This window comes from Heterocephalus glaber, unplaced genomic scaffold, assembly GCF_053883595.1.
Source record: "Heterocephalus glaber isolate CG9 unplaced genomic scaffold, H.glaber_assembly_v1.0 deba00001457, whole genome shotgun sequence".
In the NCBI taxonomy this organism is placed as follows: Eukaryota; Metazoa; Chordata; class Mammalia; order Rodentia; family Bathyergidae; genus Heterocephalus; species Heterocephalus glaber.
Genome location: NW_028258305.1, coordinates 36,251,750 through 36,266,324, shown reverse-complemented (window position 1 = coordinate 36,266,324; position 14,575 = coordinate 36,251,750). Strand labels below are relative to the sequence as shown.

The window sequence follows — 14,575 nt, the reverse complement described above, 5'->3', positions numbered from 1 at the left end:
AAACTTTTTAATGAAGTCTACCACACAGGGTTGAAGATGAAATGACAAAGTATTTCCCAGGGTCCCTGGCATAGTAAATACTAAGGAGCGTGTCAACTGTTGGCAGAAGATGTACCTACGCTCAGCTCTTACTGGAAAAAGTAGCAAATTCAAAATTGAGAATTTTAAGCCCTATCTTGAAGATAATTCAATATAACACTAACAGTAATGAAGCATTAGGCAGAGCACTACATACTTACATTTCCAAAACCATATGCATCAGACTAGAGTTTTCAATCAAAATCACAAAGTCATAAATCCAGGCCCCATCCCAACTGACTCATGGTCTCCACGCTTTAAGCAAGATATCAATATTTATTTTGATATTTATACACTATTGTTCATACTAATATTTGAAAAGTTCCATCAAGTAGCTCTTATGTGAATAGCTGGCAAAAAAAGATAGCACTCTGGCCTCTGAGGATGTAGCTCAGTGGCAGAGCACTTCCCTAGCGTGTACATTATTGGATGCTGTAACTAGAAATTATACAATTAACTCAAATGTTAAAATACCGCTAAAAACCCTTCAGTGGATTAACTAATGAATCAGCCAAGTAGCCAAAATAAATTTGATAAAATTAGTATTTGTGATAACTATGTGTAAGTGGACTATATCAATATTTCCTACTTAAACAGGATTTTACTACATAACTACAAAGATCTGCATATGTGAATCAAAATAGTATTTCTACTAAGTGTTCCCTATATTAAAGAGAACTGTAACACATGCATCATCAACATTAAATTTCTAACTCTGCAAAGGTCTTCACATTTTTTCTTTGAGGCACATGAATTAAATATATTTGCAATGCAGAGTTTCCCAATTTTGATACTAATGATACCCTGAACTGGAAGATTAGGGGGGAAGTGGATGGGCACACTGGTTATCTTGTGTCTTTTAAGATATTTAGCACATCCCTGGCCTCTACCCACTATATGCCAGTAGAATCCCACCTCACTCCAGTTGTGAAAACGAAAATGTGTCCAGATCACCGAATATCCCAGGGGATAGTGGGGAGGGGCTAAATACATCACTCCAATTTGAGAACCACTTATCTGGTGAATGTTTTTCCTCACTCTCTTCAGACAATTTTCTCTATTTTCAGACTCAGTAAGCTATCTTAATTTCTTCACAGGGGACAACAGGAATACAAAAACACCCACCAGCTACTAATCTTTTTTTTTTTTGGTCCCGGGGATCGAACACCAGTCCTTGCGCTTGCAAGGCAGGCAGTGGAACCACTGAGCTAGATCCCCAGCCCTCAGCTACTAATCTTTATTGCAAAGAGACTTAATTACATTAAGTGACACAAGTACTTCTCGCTAGCTATCAGCAACACATTCATAGGCCTGGGATGAAATGCCAGGCAGCCTGAAGCAGGAGGATTGCCTCGAGTTTGAGGCCAGCCAAGGACAGCCTGAACTATATAGCAAGACCCTGTCTCAAGCAAAAAAGAAAAACAACTGGGATGAATTCCCACTTAAGCACTTACCAGTAATGTTTTCTTGAACAAGTCACTTAACCTCTCCAAGTATGTTTCCTCATCTGCAAAATGGGAATAACTATTTTGCTGTGTTAAAGAAAACAGTGTAATGGCTGACAAGTAGGACTGCAATAAACGATGGCTATTTGTACATCATTACCCCAAGGCATTGAAGGATACTGTATTCTCTAGGCAGTACTTTTTTCCAAACCCCAACATTACTGTACATTAGAAACACCAGTGAGACTTGTTAGACACTGAAGATGCCCACAAGCCACCCTCAGAAAGGTCCATGACATGCTGGGAAAAATTGGCTAAGTTTTTTATATTATACTTGATTCTGTTATATTTTCACTCTGCTGTAAAACTCTGTAGCATTCAGAACAAGAAGCAATTCATAATAACAATTTAAGCAAACAAAGTATTTTTCATACCAAACAAAAACTACTCTGAAATACTGGCATTTTGACAATTTATTTTGAAGGTCATTTTAAAAACAAAGTTAAAGACAATCTGAGAAAAAAAACTACACAGAAATTGCTCATTAAATAAGTATGGCAATTAAATCAAAATAGGGGGAAATATGTTCTCTTCAGCAATTCCAGAAATAATTTTTTTTGTCCTGAAGGTTCTTATAATTCCAAAAAGGAGAAAAAATTATGGCAATTAAAGTTGCCTGTTAATCATATAAATCTACAGTAGCAACCAAACTTTTCTGTTCTTCCAGTAAGTCAGTTTCGATCTTCAAATTGTGCCTTGTTTTTTAAAAGATAAGATGCTAGAAATTCAATGGGATTTGGTGGTCTGTAAGGGAAAAGAAATCCAAAGTTTAGAAACATGTATTTTTAAATGTGTTAATTTAAGTGTATTATTTCACAGAGAAAGCACATCTTTTTAATTTTGATTTTACAGTCAAAGGTCATTTGTAGTATAGATGGTAAATGAGACAGACAACCAACCAATATAGTTTTAAAAAGACAAATTTTTTATGCCTTGAAACTAGTTATGAACATGATTCTGAAGAACAAGAACACTAACAATGGACTGCTCCAGGGAAAATAATGGTAGAGGGGTCACAAGAGAGACTAATGGGATGCTACAGGATTGTATTTGGCTTCTTGATCTGAATATACAGTACATAAATATGTTGCTTATGAAGTTCCTACCTATGAATGTAACTCTCTGTATAGGTATTATACACAACAAAAACCATTTAAGACAATGGCTGCAGCATTACCACAACATACAGCTGAAAAACTCACGTGAATAATCAAAAGAATCAACACTGATTTAAACAAGTTCTATTATTTTTGTCTTCTACTTGGTTTTTTGAGGCAAGGTCTCACTTTGTAGTACAGGCTGGCCTTGAACTCACTATGTAGCCCAGGCCTGGCCTCAAACTGGCAGAGATCCTCCTGCCTCAGCCTCCCAAGTGCTGAGATTACAAGCATGGGCCACTATGCCCAGCTTTCTTTTGTTTTTTGAGACAAGGTCTCACTATGTATTTCAGGCTGGCCTTCAACTGTATTTAGCTCAAACTGGCCTCTAGCTCACAGCACTCCTCTGGCCTCAGCCAGTGCTGGGATTATCCGGCTTACATTTCTTTTTTGAAAGACACTTCTATCTTCAAATAACTTAAATTAATCCTGCCGGGCATGGTGGTACACACCTGTAATCCCAACACTCCAGAGGCTGAGGCAGAGGATCTCTGTGAGTTTTAGGCCACATAATGAGCATAATAACTTCAAGGCCAGCCTGAACTGGATAGTGAGACCCTGTCTCAAAAAAAAAATTTAAGGGACGAGGATTTAGCTCAGTGGCGCCGTGCCTGCCTGTCAAGTACAAGGTCCTGAGTTCGAGAAAAAAATTCAAATTCATTCTAATACTGCAACTACACAGCATACCTGAGGAGTTGAGCATATTTATAATATTGAGGTATTATTTCATATTTATCATTTTTATAGAAGTTATTCTTGCTGAGAAAACAAGTCCAAAGATGAAATTAGGGGAAATACCTGTTTTAAATTCTACTATGAAAGGACATATTGGACATTAATTTACAGTGATCTCAAAACATTTCCTTTGCACTTTAAACAACCTTTTGGGCTGCCTACATACAGTCAACATTTTTTACATAACGTTTACGATTAATTTAATGAATTATTTTGCGAGGACACTTTATTAAAAAGTTTTATTTACAAATAGCTTGTTACTTAAAATTTTTTTGAATTTTTTCTTCTAACAGTTAAAAGTAGTATTTAGAATTTATAACATACTGGCTTTTTCTTTTCTTTTTTTTTTTTTTTTTTTGAGGCAGGGTCTCATCATGTAATTCAGGCTGGCCTTGAACTCACTATGTAACCCAGGCCAGCCTCAAACTCATGGCAATCCCCTGCCTCAGCCCCCAGAGTGCTGGGATTACACTTGTGTGGCACCATGCCTGGCTAGACTCCTATATAAGAACAGAAAAAAAAAAGGACACTCACATTTTAATTCTCAGTGGTAGAATCAAGATGTATTTCACAGTCACAAATCTTACTGTACAAATATAACAATCAAAACCAAGGGCCGGGGATGTAGCTCAGTGGCACCGCGCCTAACTCGCAAGCACAAGGTCCTGAGTTCGATGCCCAGTACCAGAAAAAAAAAACAACAAATATTTATTGCTTCCTCTTTGTTAATCAATTGGGATGGGTGTTGCAAAGGACTGAACCTAGGCCTTGTGCATGCTTACCACATACTCTAATACTGACTTACACTCCCAGACTTCATACATAGTTTTTACATAAATTAATACAGCTATTTTAAGTCTATGAAGTTTCTTCATGACTTCCTCTTACTATGTGATGTAATGTTCAAGTTTTTTACCCAGTTATGTCATTTGCTACGAGTTATTACTGTCCTTCAAATAAAAAATATGCATGTAACAAATGTTAACTAATTTACCAAACAAATTTCCTCATTGTATTTGCTTACACAAAAAAATCTCGATGAGAATTACTGCTCAAAATTAGTTAATAACTGTACTAATGAAGAAATATAAATTAAAACTTGGCAAAAAAGTTTACAACATTGTTGAGACTACAGTGACTAGAAGAATTTTAACAAGCATTAGGCTAGAAATACGATATATGTTCAATACTATAAAAATAATATCCTTTGAACTAGTAAAACAACTCTTTAGAATTTTTTTTAAAAAAGTAAACAGCCAGGGATTTAGCTCACTGGTTCTGCTGCCTGCATCATAAGCACAAGGTCCCAAGTTCCGAACGATCCCCGGTACCAAAAAAAAAAGTAAACAGAAAGGGGCTGGGTATTTAGCTCAGCGGCTCGGGGCCTGCCTGGCAAACACAAGGTTCTGAGTTCAATTCCCAATACTGGAAGAAAAAAAAAGTAAACAAAGGGCCAGGCATGTAGCTCAGGGGTGCCACTCTTGCCTGGCAAGCGCAAGGTCCTGAGTTCAATTCTCAGTACAAGAAAAAATGAAAAATAAAAAAATGTTTAAAAACAGTAAACAAAGCCAAAAGAGACATGAAAGTCTACTGATCTACAGTAACAAAGGAAATTGAACCTAGATCTTCAGTAACAGAGAACATAGCTAGGTTAATTATGGTACTATTGCAATTTAAATTATGATCATGAAGGAAATCGATCCATACAGAAAAATTTTACGTCATTAAGTAAAAAAGAAGATACAGGGGCCAGGGATTGAGCTCAGTGGTTCCACCGCCTGCCTCGCAAGCGCAAGGTCCCAAGTTGGATCCCCAGTACCAAAAAAAAAAGTAAAAAGAAGATACAAAATCACATGCACACCATACAAGTATGCATATGATCCAAGACTGCTAGAAGAAATGAAAATATATGAATTGAGATCATGCCTGACTTCTTTTTAAGAAATTTAATAGCCATAAATTATGAAACTATAATAAAAAACTAAGGGTATTTCCCTTGAGGAAGTCTTTTCTTCCTCTGCTGCTACCCTTTGCAGACTCTATGACCTTACCTTTCCTTTGCGAGCACAGCAAGTCCCTGTAACAAGATAGGCACAACTGTCTGATCCAGGTAGGCACGAGTTGGCAAAGACTGTAGATCCACCTTCTGTTTTGATGACTTTTCTGCATTAATCTTCTCATTTTCTACTATCCTCTAGTGAATTCAAAACACAGTGCATGAATATTCCAAATAACTAGATTATTTTGAGTGTTAAATAAAATGAATGATACTAACAGAACAATGACTAGAATCTCCAAATCAATGACTACAAATCAATGAGTAGAAACTGCAAACATCTCTGCCAAAAGAAATTCAGACCTATCTCTAAATTTCATTTAAGACTCTTCTCTCCAAAGACATCATATTACCTTTAAATGTCGCATCTCTAAATGCTACTGTCTCCCATTTCTTCTCCCTTTTAGGAGTAAATACAGCCCTTCTTCTTTTTCCTTTTTTTTATGAGAATACTGTCTTACAGTGTTTTCCAAAACGATGGACATGACATTAAATAGCACTAAAAATCAACAAGAAAGCTAGTTCTTTTCTAATTCTTTTATTATAGATAATATCAAGGACAAAGTCTGTTTGATGTTAGTATGTCTTTCATACTTCTGTAGCACTTGCTAAACTCCCTTTTTTATTTTTTTCAGCACTGGAGATGAAACTCACAGGCACTCTACCACTGAGCTACACCCCCAGCATTTTCTTGTTTTTTATTTTAATTTTTCAGACAGGGTCTCACTATGTAGTGGAGGCTGACCTTGAATTCACTGCGTGGCCCAGGCAGGCCTGGAACTCTTGACTCTCCTACCTTAACCTCCCAAATGTTGGGATTATAGGTTTGTGCCACCTGGATGGGCTGAACTTTTTTTTTTTTTTTAAACAGCTCTAGGGATTGAGCCTTGGGCCCTTGCACTGAGCCACATCGCCAACCCTTTTTTATTTTTTTATTTTCAAACAGGGTCTCACTAAATTGCCCAGGCTAGGCTGAACTTTGTGACCCTGCTGCCTCAGTTTCCCATAGGGCTGGGATTGCAGGTGTTCCCCACCAGTTGGTTTAAACTCCCTTATTAACAGAGAAGACAGGCTGTGGTCTCACAGGCTCATACTGTCAAAATCTAGCTAATACGCATTATCATTGTTTCTATTTTTATGGTTACTCTGTAGAACAATGAGAATGCTTTTCCATTTGCTTCTTTTTTAAAGAAATACATCCATGATTTTCAAAAGAGAATAGGCTAGGCTGGTAGGCAGCCAGTAATCACAGCACTCTGGGAGACTGGGAGACTGAGGCAAGAGAAGCACAGGTCTGAGCCCAGCCTGAGCAATTTAGGGACTTGGTGAGACCCTGTCTCAAAATGAAAAGTAAGGAAAAGGACTGGGGATGTAGCTCAGTACAAAGGCTCTAGGTTCAATCCCCAGTACCACAAAAAACAAACACAACAAAAAAAGTGAATGTGGGCCAGGGATTTGGCTCAGTAGTGCCTGCGCCTACCTCACAAGCACAAGGTCCTGAGTTCGATCACCGGTGCCAAAAAAAAAAAAAAAGAAAAAAGAAGTGAATGTAATTTAAATGAATAAAATTTGGGGACCGACAAATTACAGCAGTGTCTCATTTGATGAACTTAATTTGTCCTACTGGGAAAAGATGGCCACGTTTATGTTTATGTGGGAAATATGCCCACGGCTGTGTTTGTCACCTGATGCAGTTTACAAACAAAGACAAAATGTAATGTCTCTGTTTGCAAACCATTTAGTCTGTTTGCAAATAAAAGCATTCATGAACCGAGGTACCACTGTATACTATTTAACAACTTCCAAAGCTAGAGGCCTTCATACATTTTCGCTGACATCTAGAATATCAAAAACTACTAAAAATTTTGCCCTTTTAGAAATCTACCAGGCCAGGGATTTAGCTCAGTGGTTCCGTCACCTGCCTCGCAAGCACAAGGTCCCAAGTTTGATCCCCGGTACCAAAAAACAAAAAACAAACCAAAAAATCTACCATTTTTTAAACCAGACACACATGCTTAAATACCATACTGTTTCTCTGGTGTGAGAAATCAGAAGTGGAAATAAGGACTGAGATGTATAACGGATGTTGGGAAATGGGAATAAAGTGTTCAAATGGGAAGGGGAACAAGGGAGGTGGGAGGGAGAAAGGAAGGAAAGGACAAGAAAAAAAGTGAAAATAGGAAAAAATGAAAACAAACCTTCTGTACATAGGGAGGGGAGGGAGGTTGAGGCGGGAATGGGATAAAATAAAATTTATTTTAAAAATTAAAAAAAAGGAAAGCTACCATTTTTGAAATAGATATCTCTTGGGCCAGGCATGGTGGCTCACACCTGTAATTGAGTCCAGCATGGGCCACACAGCGAGTTCAAGGCCAGCCTAAACTACAAAGAGAGACCCTGTCTCAAAAAAAAAAAAAAAACAATAAAGAAATAAACACCTCTTAAAAGACAAAACTGGGCCCAGGATTTAGCTCAGTGGTTCCGGCACCTGCCTCGAAAGCCTAAGGGCCTGAGTTCGATCCCTGGTACCAAAAAAAAAAAAAAAAAAAACAAAACTGTATGTGCCTTTTTCTGTTTGTTTGTTTGTTTTTGGTACCGGGGATCAAACTCGGGACTTTGCACTTGCACAGTAGGCACCAGAACCACTGAGCTAAATCCCGGGCCTTTTTCTGTTTTTTGAGACGAGATCTCACTAAGCTGCCCAGACTGGACTTCAACTTGCAATCCTCCTGCCTCAGCCTCCCAAGTAGCTGGCATTACAGGCATGTGCCACCTTGTGGAGCTCAAAACAGTATTCCTTTCTCATTTGTTTGATGACTGGGTTTTTTAAGGGGGGAGGGGGTTAGACAGAATCTCACTATGCAATAGCCTCCTGAGTGTCAGGAATACAGGGATGTGCCACCAGGCCCAGCTTCAAAACAATATTTTTAAGAATACCTCCATTCAATCATACTTAAAGTGGATATAAAAGAGTCAACAAAGAAAAAAATATTTTTCTAGATCTAACTTTATCTTGTAAAAGTAGAAGAAAAAAGTTTTGTTATCCATAACAAATATACCAAGGTTTCCAAAGACAACATCCCAGCCTGGTGTGGTGATTCGTACTTGTTTAGCTGCCAAGTTCCAACTTCAAGGCCAGCCTGAGGTATATAGTGAATTCAAAGGCAGCCTAAACTCACAGCAAGACCCTGTCTCAAAGAACCCAAACAAACAAACAAACAAACAAAAAAACACACACAAAAAAGAAAGAAAGACAACATCTCATAATTATATCACACAATTTCTCTTATGCTTCTTTTAACCTAATTCTGGAACCTGTTTTTTCAATTAATCTGTAAAATAGCTATTTAACCATGGATTGAGAAATTTATTGTTCATCAATAAACCTCAACAGATAACACCCATAGCATTCCATCATTTCTTTTTTTTTTTTGGTGCCGGGGATCGAACTCGGGTCCTTGCACTTGCGGAGCAGGCGGCGAAACCACTGAGCTAAATCCCCGGCCCCTCCATCATTTCTGAAATTCTAATTGAGCTCTGTAAAATTTATCTTTCCATTAGAGAAAATATTATATAATTTGGTCTTTCTGAAAACTGACATTATTGGTTTGAATGAGTTTTCTTCCATTTTAAACCAGAATCTACAATGTTCAAAAAACTTCAGCTTAATCATAATAAATAAATAAAATGAGGCGACTACCAAACCCTTAGTGTATTTTCTAAAAACAGTTCTATCTTTCTGTCACAGAATTTGTGCAGAAGGAAAACTAGTTTCATGAATTATAATGCCTCCAATAAGAATAATATCCTATAATAAATTCTTTAACTAAATCTTCTCATTTATTTCATTCAAACATTACCTAATTTTTTTTCGTACTGGGGATTGAACTCAGGACCTTGTGCTTGCAAGGCAGGCAGCAAAACCACTGAGCTAAATCCCCAGCCCAAACATTACCTAATATTGCTGAGCATGGTTGCAGTATTAGAATTAATTTATCTGAAGATAGACGTGTCTTTTAAAAAGGCCAGCCATGGTGGTGCACACCTGTAATCCCAGCACTTGGGAGGCTGAGGCAGGAGAACTGCCACAAGTTTGATGCCAGCTGGGTTACATCGTAAGTTTAAGGCCACCCTGGACTACATAGTGAGATCTATAATTAAAACCTGTATTATACAATAACCACAAAAGAGGGAGGGGACTGACATGAGTTCTATGACTGCTCCAGTTTACTGTGTTCTAAAGAATTTATAGAATGCAGACTCTGAGAGAAAACTTGAGCTTAGCCTAATTAGACTGAGTTGAGAAGACAGAATTAAAAATTCTGGGCAGGGCCAGGGATTGAGCTCAGTGGTTCTGGCACCTGCCTCGAAAGCGCAAGGTCCCGAGTTCGATCCCCAGCACCAAAAAAAAAAAAAAAGAAAGAAAGAAAAAAGAAAATTCTGGGCAATCAAGACAACTAGAATTTGCAGTGCAGAGCACCAGAAAGGAGAACACTGCATGGAGAGGAGAATCACACAGAGAGAGACTAAAGAGACTGCCTTCCCGACTTCAGGTAAATATAACCTCCCCTGAGACTAGGAAAAGAACCACTCGGAAGCAGCAGGAGGAACAATCATGGAGCTTAAACAAGCTGGAGAGTTTTCTTGACTATAAGCCAGAGTGGGAAAACCTCAAATACATGGAACACTGGGTAAACACTTAAAAGAAACTAGGCCTAAAGGATGCTCAGGCACCACTAACAACAGTTAAAGCAACCATTAAAAGGATCAAACTGGGGTCTGGGGATTTAGCTCAGTGGTTCCAGTGCCTGCCTGGGAAGCACAAGGTCCCCAGTTCGATCCCCAGTACCAAAAGCCAACAAACAAAAAAGGATCAAACTGTTTTTACGGAGCTGTCCTAGAACAAAATTTAAGAATGTGTAAAAAAATACAGAAGTGTCCAACAGGTGTATAGCTCAGTGGTAGAGCATGTGCTTAGCGTGCATCAGGCCCTGGATTCAATTCCCAACAACTCCCCCCTAAAAAATAATCAAAATTACTTAAAAACTATGATAAAACTAGGCAGTGGTAGCACAGTGGCGTATGTCTGTAATCCCAACTATTCAGGAGTCTGTCGCAGTAGGAGACCTTGTCTGTCTGCCTATCTGTCTATGTCTCTCTCTCTCCCTCTCTCTCCATATGTATGTATATGTACATATATACACACACACACACACACACATATATATATATATATATATATATATATGAATGAATGGGTCTGAGGATGTACCTCAATGATGATAAAGCACTTGCTTAACATGCACAAGGTCCTGGGTTCAATCCCTAGTATCATCCCGGAAGAAGAGAAGGGAAAAGGGGGAAAGGGGGAGAGAGGAGGGGGAGGAGAGAGGGGAGGGGAGGGGAGGGACCTGTGATAAAAAGAAAATAAGGCACCAAGAGAAAAGATTCCCCCATGTCATACTCCAGAATGCTGAGATTATAGGCATGTGCCACCACATCCAGCACCACAAGAAATCTTGAATTCCTTTAAGCAAATAACTACAGGAAGTCTAGATCTACACAAAAGAATCTAGGAATCTAGATCTACACAAAAGAATAAAGAGCCCCAGAAATGATATAAAAGTAAAATTCTCCTCTTTTTTATTGTTTGATCCTTCTGCCTCAGCCTCAAAAGTAAGTGCTAGGACTACAGGTGTGCACCAGGACACCTAGCTAAGACAACTGACTTTTTAAGGAAAAAATAATTATAACATAATAAATGCAAAAGTAAAATATATACTAAATAGAAAAGTCCAAGAGAGGATAAAAATGGAATATTGCTATCTAGCTAGAATATTGCTATAAGATACAAATTCATATACTAGGCTAAGATGTAGTTCAGCAATACAGTGCTCGCGTTGTATGCAGGCTCTTATTTCAAATTCCAGCACCATTTTTTTTAAAAATCATATATTATAGATAAAAGATATAATATTACTTGAAGGTAAATTATGATAAGTTAAATTTGAATACTATAAACACTAAAGCAAACACTTGAAAAATAAATTTATAATAAGCTTATAAAGAAAATAAATGTAATCAAAAGAGGAGAAAGTGGCAGCAGTAGCAACTGTAGAAGAGTGGTTTCCAGTCTTTCAAATATCACACACAGGGCTGGGGAAGTTCCTCAGTGCCACTGCACCTGCCTGGCAAGCACAAGGTCCTGAGTTCGATCCCCGGTACCAAAAAACAAACAAACAAAAAAATCACACAAAATTAGAAATAGGGTCAAGGAAATTAGAAATACTGCTCAGTGGTGCCACACCTGCCTCCCAAGTGCATGGTCTTAAGCTCGATCCCCAATATTGGGGGGTGGGGGCAATAGTAAGATGAATGAGAAGACTAACATGGAGTTGTTAACTATTTTTGGCCAACCAAAAACTTTCAAACATCAGTTCTCGGCCTTTTGGCTAAGATCAAAAACTTTCAAACAAAAACCACAGTTACTATTTTACTATCACTCTTAATTCATTAAGGGGGGTTGAGAGTCTGAGGCAGGATCACAAGTTTGAGCCCAATCTGGACAACTGAGAAACTTAGCAAGATCCTGACTCAAAAATAAAATCAAAAGAGGGCTGGAGGGCCGGGGATTTAGCTCAGTGGCAATTGCACTTTGCAAGCACAAGGTCCTGAGTTTGATCCCCGTACCGAAAAAAAAAAGGGGCTGGGGATTTAGATCAGTGCAAAGGCCCTGAGTTCAATCCCCAATACTACAAAAAAAAAAAAAATCAAGAAGCAAAACCAATCACCAAAGGACATATTAAACAACTTTACTTTCATTTTTTTCTCCAAATACAAAGGAAGATCCAGTGATTTGGTATACAGCATTTGGATATCACTAAAGTATCATGGCTTTGTATACACAGGCACCATGAACACTGTGCTGATGCCTAAAAATAAGTCTAAGGAACTACAACACAAGTAGAGTATATTCGCCTGATTCAGATTAGCAATTCTATTACAAGAACACTATGGAAAAAAAGGATTTTTCTCTTTAATACTGGTATAAAACCAATAAACACTGCTAGCAATTCTATAGGCAAAAAATAGTCACACCAGTGAACTCTAGGAATTCATTAAGATCAGCGGTATAAGGCTAGGGATGTACCTCAATGGCAAAGTGCTTTTCCACTAGTATGCATGAGGCCCAGGGCTTGATACCCAGCACCACACACTCATACACAAAGATTAGCAATATGGCTTGAACCTTTTGCAAAAAAAGTCAACCTGCCTAAGTTGAAAACGTTCTCCACTTACTTCCCAGTGACCTTGGACAAGTTACTTAACTTCTTCGAGCCTTATGGGATTGAAAATGCATGCAGATTGCTAGTGTGTCAAGACACACAGCAAAAGAGATGAAGAGATATTGCATGTTACTATTATAAATCTGTTTGGAAATACTCTTGTCTTCATTTGTCCAAATTTAATCATTCATGTATCTTTTCTTAAATAAAAAATATAAATCTTCACAAAGCCTATATAGTATTTTCTTAACCAATCCCACTTAGTTGTGGTTAATTCACTTAACCAGTCACATATAGTTGTGGTTAATTCACTTGTTCCAGTAGTTATTCATTCAATTACAAAGTACCTCTAATTTCTAAACAAGTATTAGTACCGCTAGTAAAACGAGCTACCTTAAAAAAAAAAAAAAAAAAAAAGCTACCTTTAATTTGATACTATTGGGCTCATGATAGCAAAGCTTTCTCTGGAGCAAAGTAATCTCGTGAAAAAGAATTCCAAATTTTCTCTAGCCCTCAAGAGATGGACAGATATGGCATAGAAATACGGCGAATAGCGGGGCATGGTGGCGCACGCCAGCAATCCCAGCACTCAGCTGGCTGAGGCAGAAAGATCACCACGAGTTCAAGGCCAGCCTGGACTACACGTGAGGCCCTGTCTCAAAACAAAACAAAACAAAAAGAAATCAAGCAAGTTACCTCAACGTTGTCTGTCAAACCGTACTCAGAATGAGGATTCTCTGCAACCTAGAAAACAAAACACGAGTCACAGAGATTTCAAACTGTTTCTCGCAGCCTCCCCGTACACCGCCACCCTAAATCCAGGGCCTCCTGGTACCTGCGCCTGTCCCTCCAGCATCTGCTCTGGCTCCATGGTGGACCCGGAAAATCAGTCCCCGGATACTAGTCTTGGAAAACAAAAAGAACCACGAGTTACACGGGAGATTCCAACAGGAAGACGCCAGGACACAGTCCAGCCCAGCCTCGACCCCGCCCCTCACCCCCGCCTGGGCGCGGGAGCACCCGGAGCAGCAGAGGAGCATGATGGGACAGTAAATGACTGGGCGCCTGCATCGGGTCAAGGAGCTCTGCGGGGGTCCCAAGTACCTAGAATAACTGGGAAAAGGAGGGAAGATTGCTCTTTACCCGAGCCCAAGCTGTCTGTTCTCAAGAGCCCAGCACCGCGCCACCGACTCCCGGCACGAACCACTCCGGCCGTAAGTGACGGATGTCGCTCGATTGTCGCGCCTGCGCAGAGCTTCCCAGCGGGCTCGGATCGGTAGATTCGGTCACCAGAATCCAAGTCTGTGAGGGTCTGAGCTGTTTTCGGCGTGTCCGGGCCAAGGTCTGGACCCGGAGGCTGCGACCCAGGGCGAGCGCCTCCCCACGGCTGGAGAGGCAGTGACTGGCCCAGCTCTCGAGGGTTCGGCCCCGCCTTGAGGGGCCTGAGAGCCACGGTCCCGGAGGAATTGACGCCGCCTAACTCGCTGGACGATTCTTACCAGCTGAATCCAGATCCAGGCTGGGTCCAAGCTGAAAGATCTATTACAGAATGTCAGTGTTTTTGTTTCATTTAAAGTCAAAGGCGGCGCGGGCGCCTGTAATCCCAGCACTCGGAAGGCTGAGGCAGAAAGATAGATGTTCAAGACCAGCCTGTACTGCATAGCGAGACCCTATCTCAAAAAATATTAAATAAATAAGTAAACTCAAAGGCGGGGGAAGAAGCTGTGTTTGGGGCTTTCCTAGACAGTTTTTCTTCAA

The 14,575-nt window shown here is 39.4% G+C and overlaps 2 protein-coding genes across 7 annotated transcripts in view; both read right to left on the bottom strand.

Annotated features, from left to right (window-relative positions):
• Memo1 (mediator of cell motility 1) overlaps positions 1 to 1,928 on the bottom strand; it is a 128,565-nt gene extending 126,637 nt beyond the window's left edge. For 2 of the 3 annotated variants that reach the window (XR_015453203.1, XM_021253698.2), the window contains exon 1: positions 1,533 to 1,928. The gene's annotated coding sequence lies outside the window, so the exon portion shown is untranslated. The remainder of the gene's footprint in view (positions 1 to 1,532) is intronic. The other variant, XM_087216495.1, reaches the window with a different exon arrangement.
• A 50-nt stretch (positions 1,929 to 1,978) lies between these two features.
• Positions 1,979 to 14,261, bottom strand: Dpy30 (dpy-30 histone methyltransferase complex regulatory subunit). Of its 4 annotated transcripts, none has more exons than XM_021253700.2 (6): positions 13,922 to 14,261; positions 13,653 to 13,722; positions 13,514 to 13,561; positions 5,527 to 5,669; positions 4,010 to 4,140; positions 1,979 to 2,327 (listed from the first exon to the last, which is right to left on the bottom strand). In XM_021253700.2, the coding sequence occupies exons 2-5, from the start codon at positions 13,686 to 13,688 to the stop codon at positions 4,059 to 4,061; spliced, it is 309 nt and encodes a 102-aa protein (XP_021109359.1). In that variant the 5' UTR covers positions 13,689 to 13,722; positions 13,922 to 14,261; the 3' UTR covers positions 1,979 to 2,327; positions 4,010 to 4,058. The 4 variants fall into 4 exon arrangements, with proteins under 4 accessions (XP_021109359.1, XP_012925613.1, XP_087072624.1 ...); XM_013070159.3 differs by having other exon boundaries at positions 13,961 to 14,249; XM_087216498.1 differs by lacking the exon at positions 4,010 to 4,140 and having other exon boundaries at positions 13,922 to 14,210.
• Positions 14,262 to 14,575: the final 314 nt, after the last annotated feature.

What these genes read in the sequence shown, in the direction of transcription:
- Dpy30 (XM_021253700.2), bottom strand. Translation starts at nt 13,688, where the DNA reads ATGGAGCCAGAGCAGATGCTGGAGGGACAGGCGCAG. An exon ending in TGCTGGAGGGACAGGCGCAG is followed by an intron (nt 13,562 to 13,652) that starts GTACCAGGAGGC and finishes TTTGTTTTCTAG; the next exon opens with GTTGCAGAGAATCCTCATTC. An exon ending in GCTGTGCTCGCAAAGGAAAG is followed by an intron (nt 4,141 to 5,526) that starts GTAAGGTCATAG and finishes CATCGAACTCAG; the next exon opens with GACCTTGTGCTTGCGAGTTA.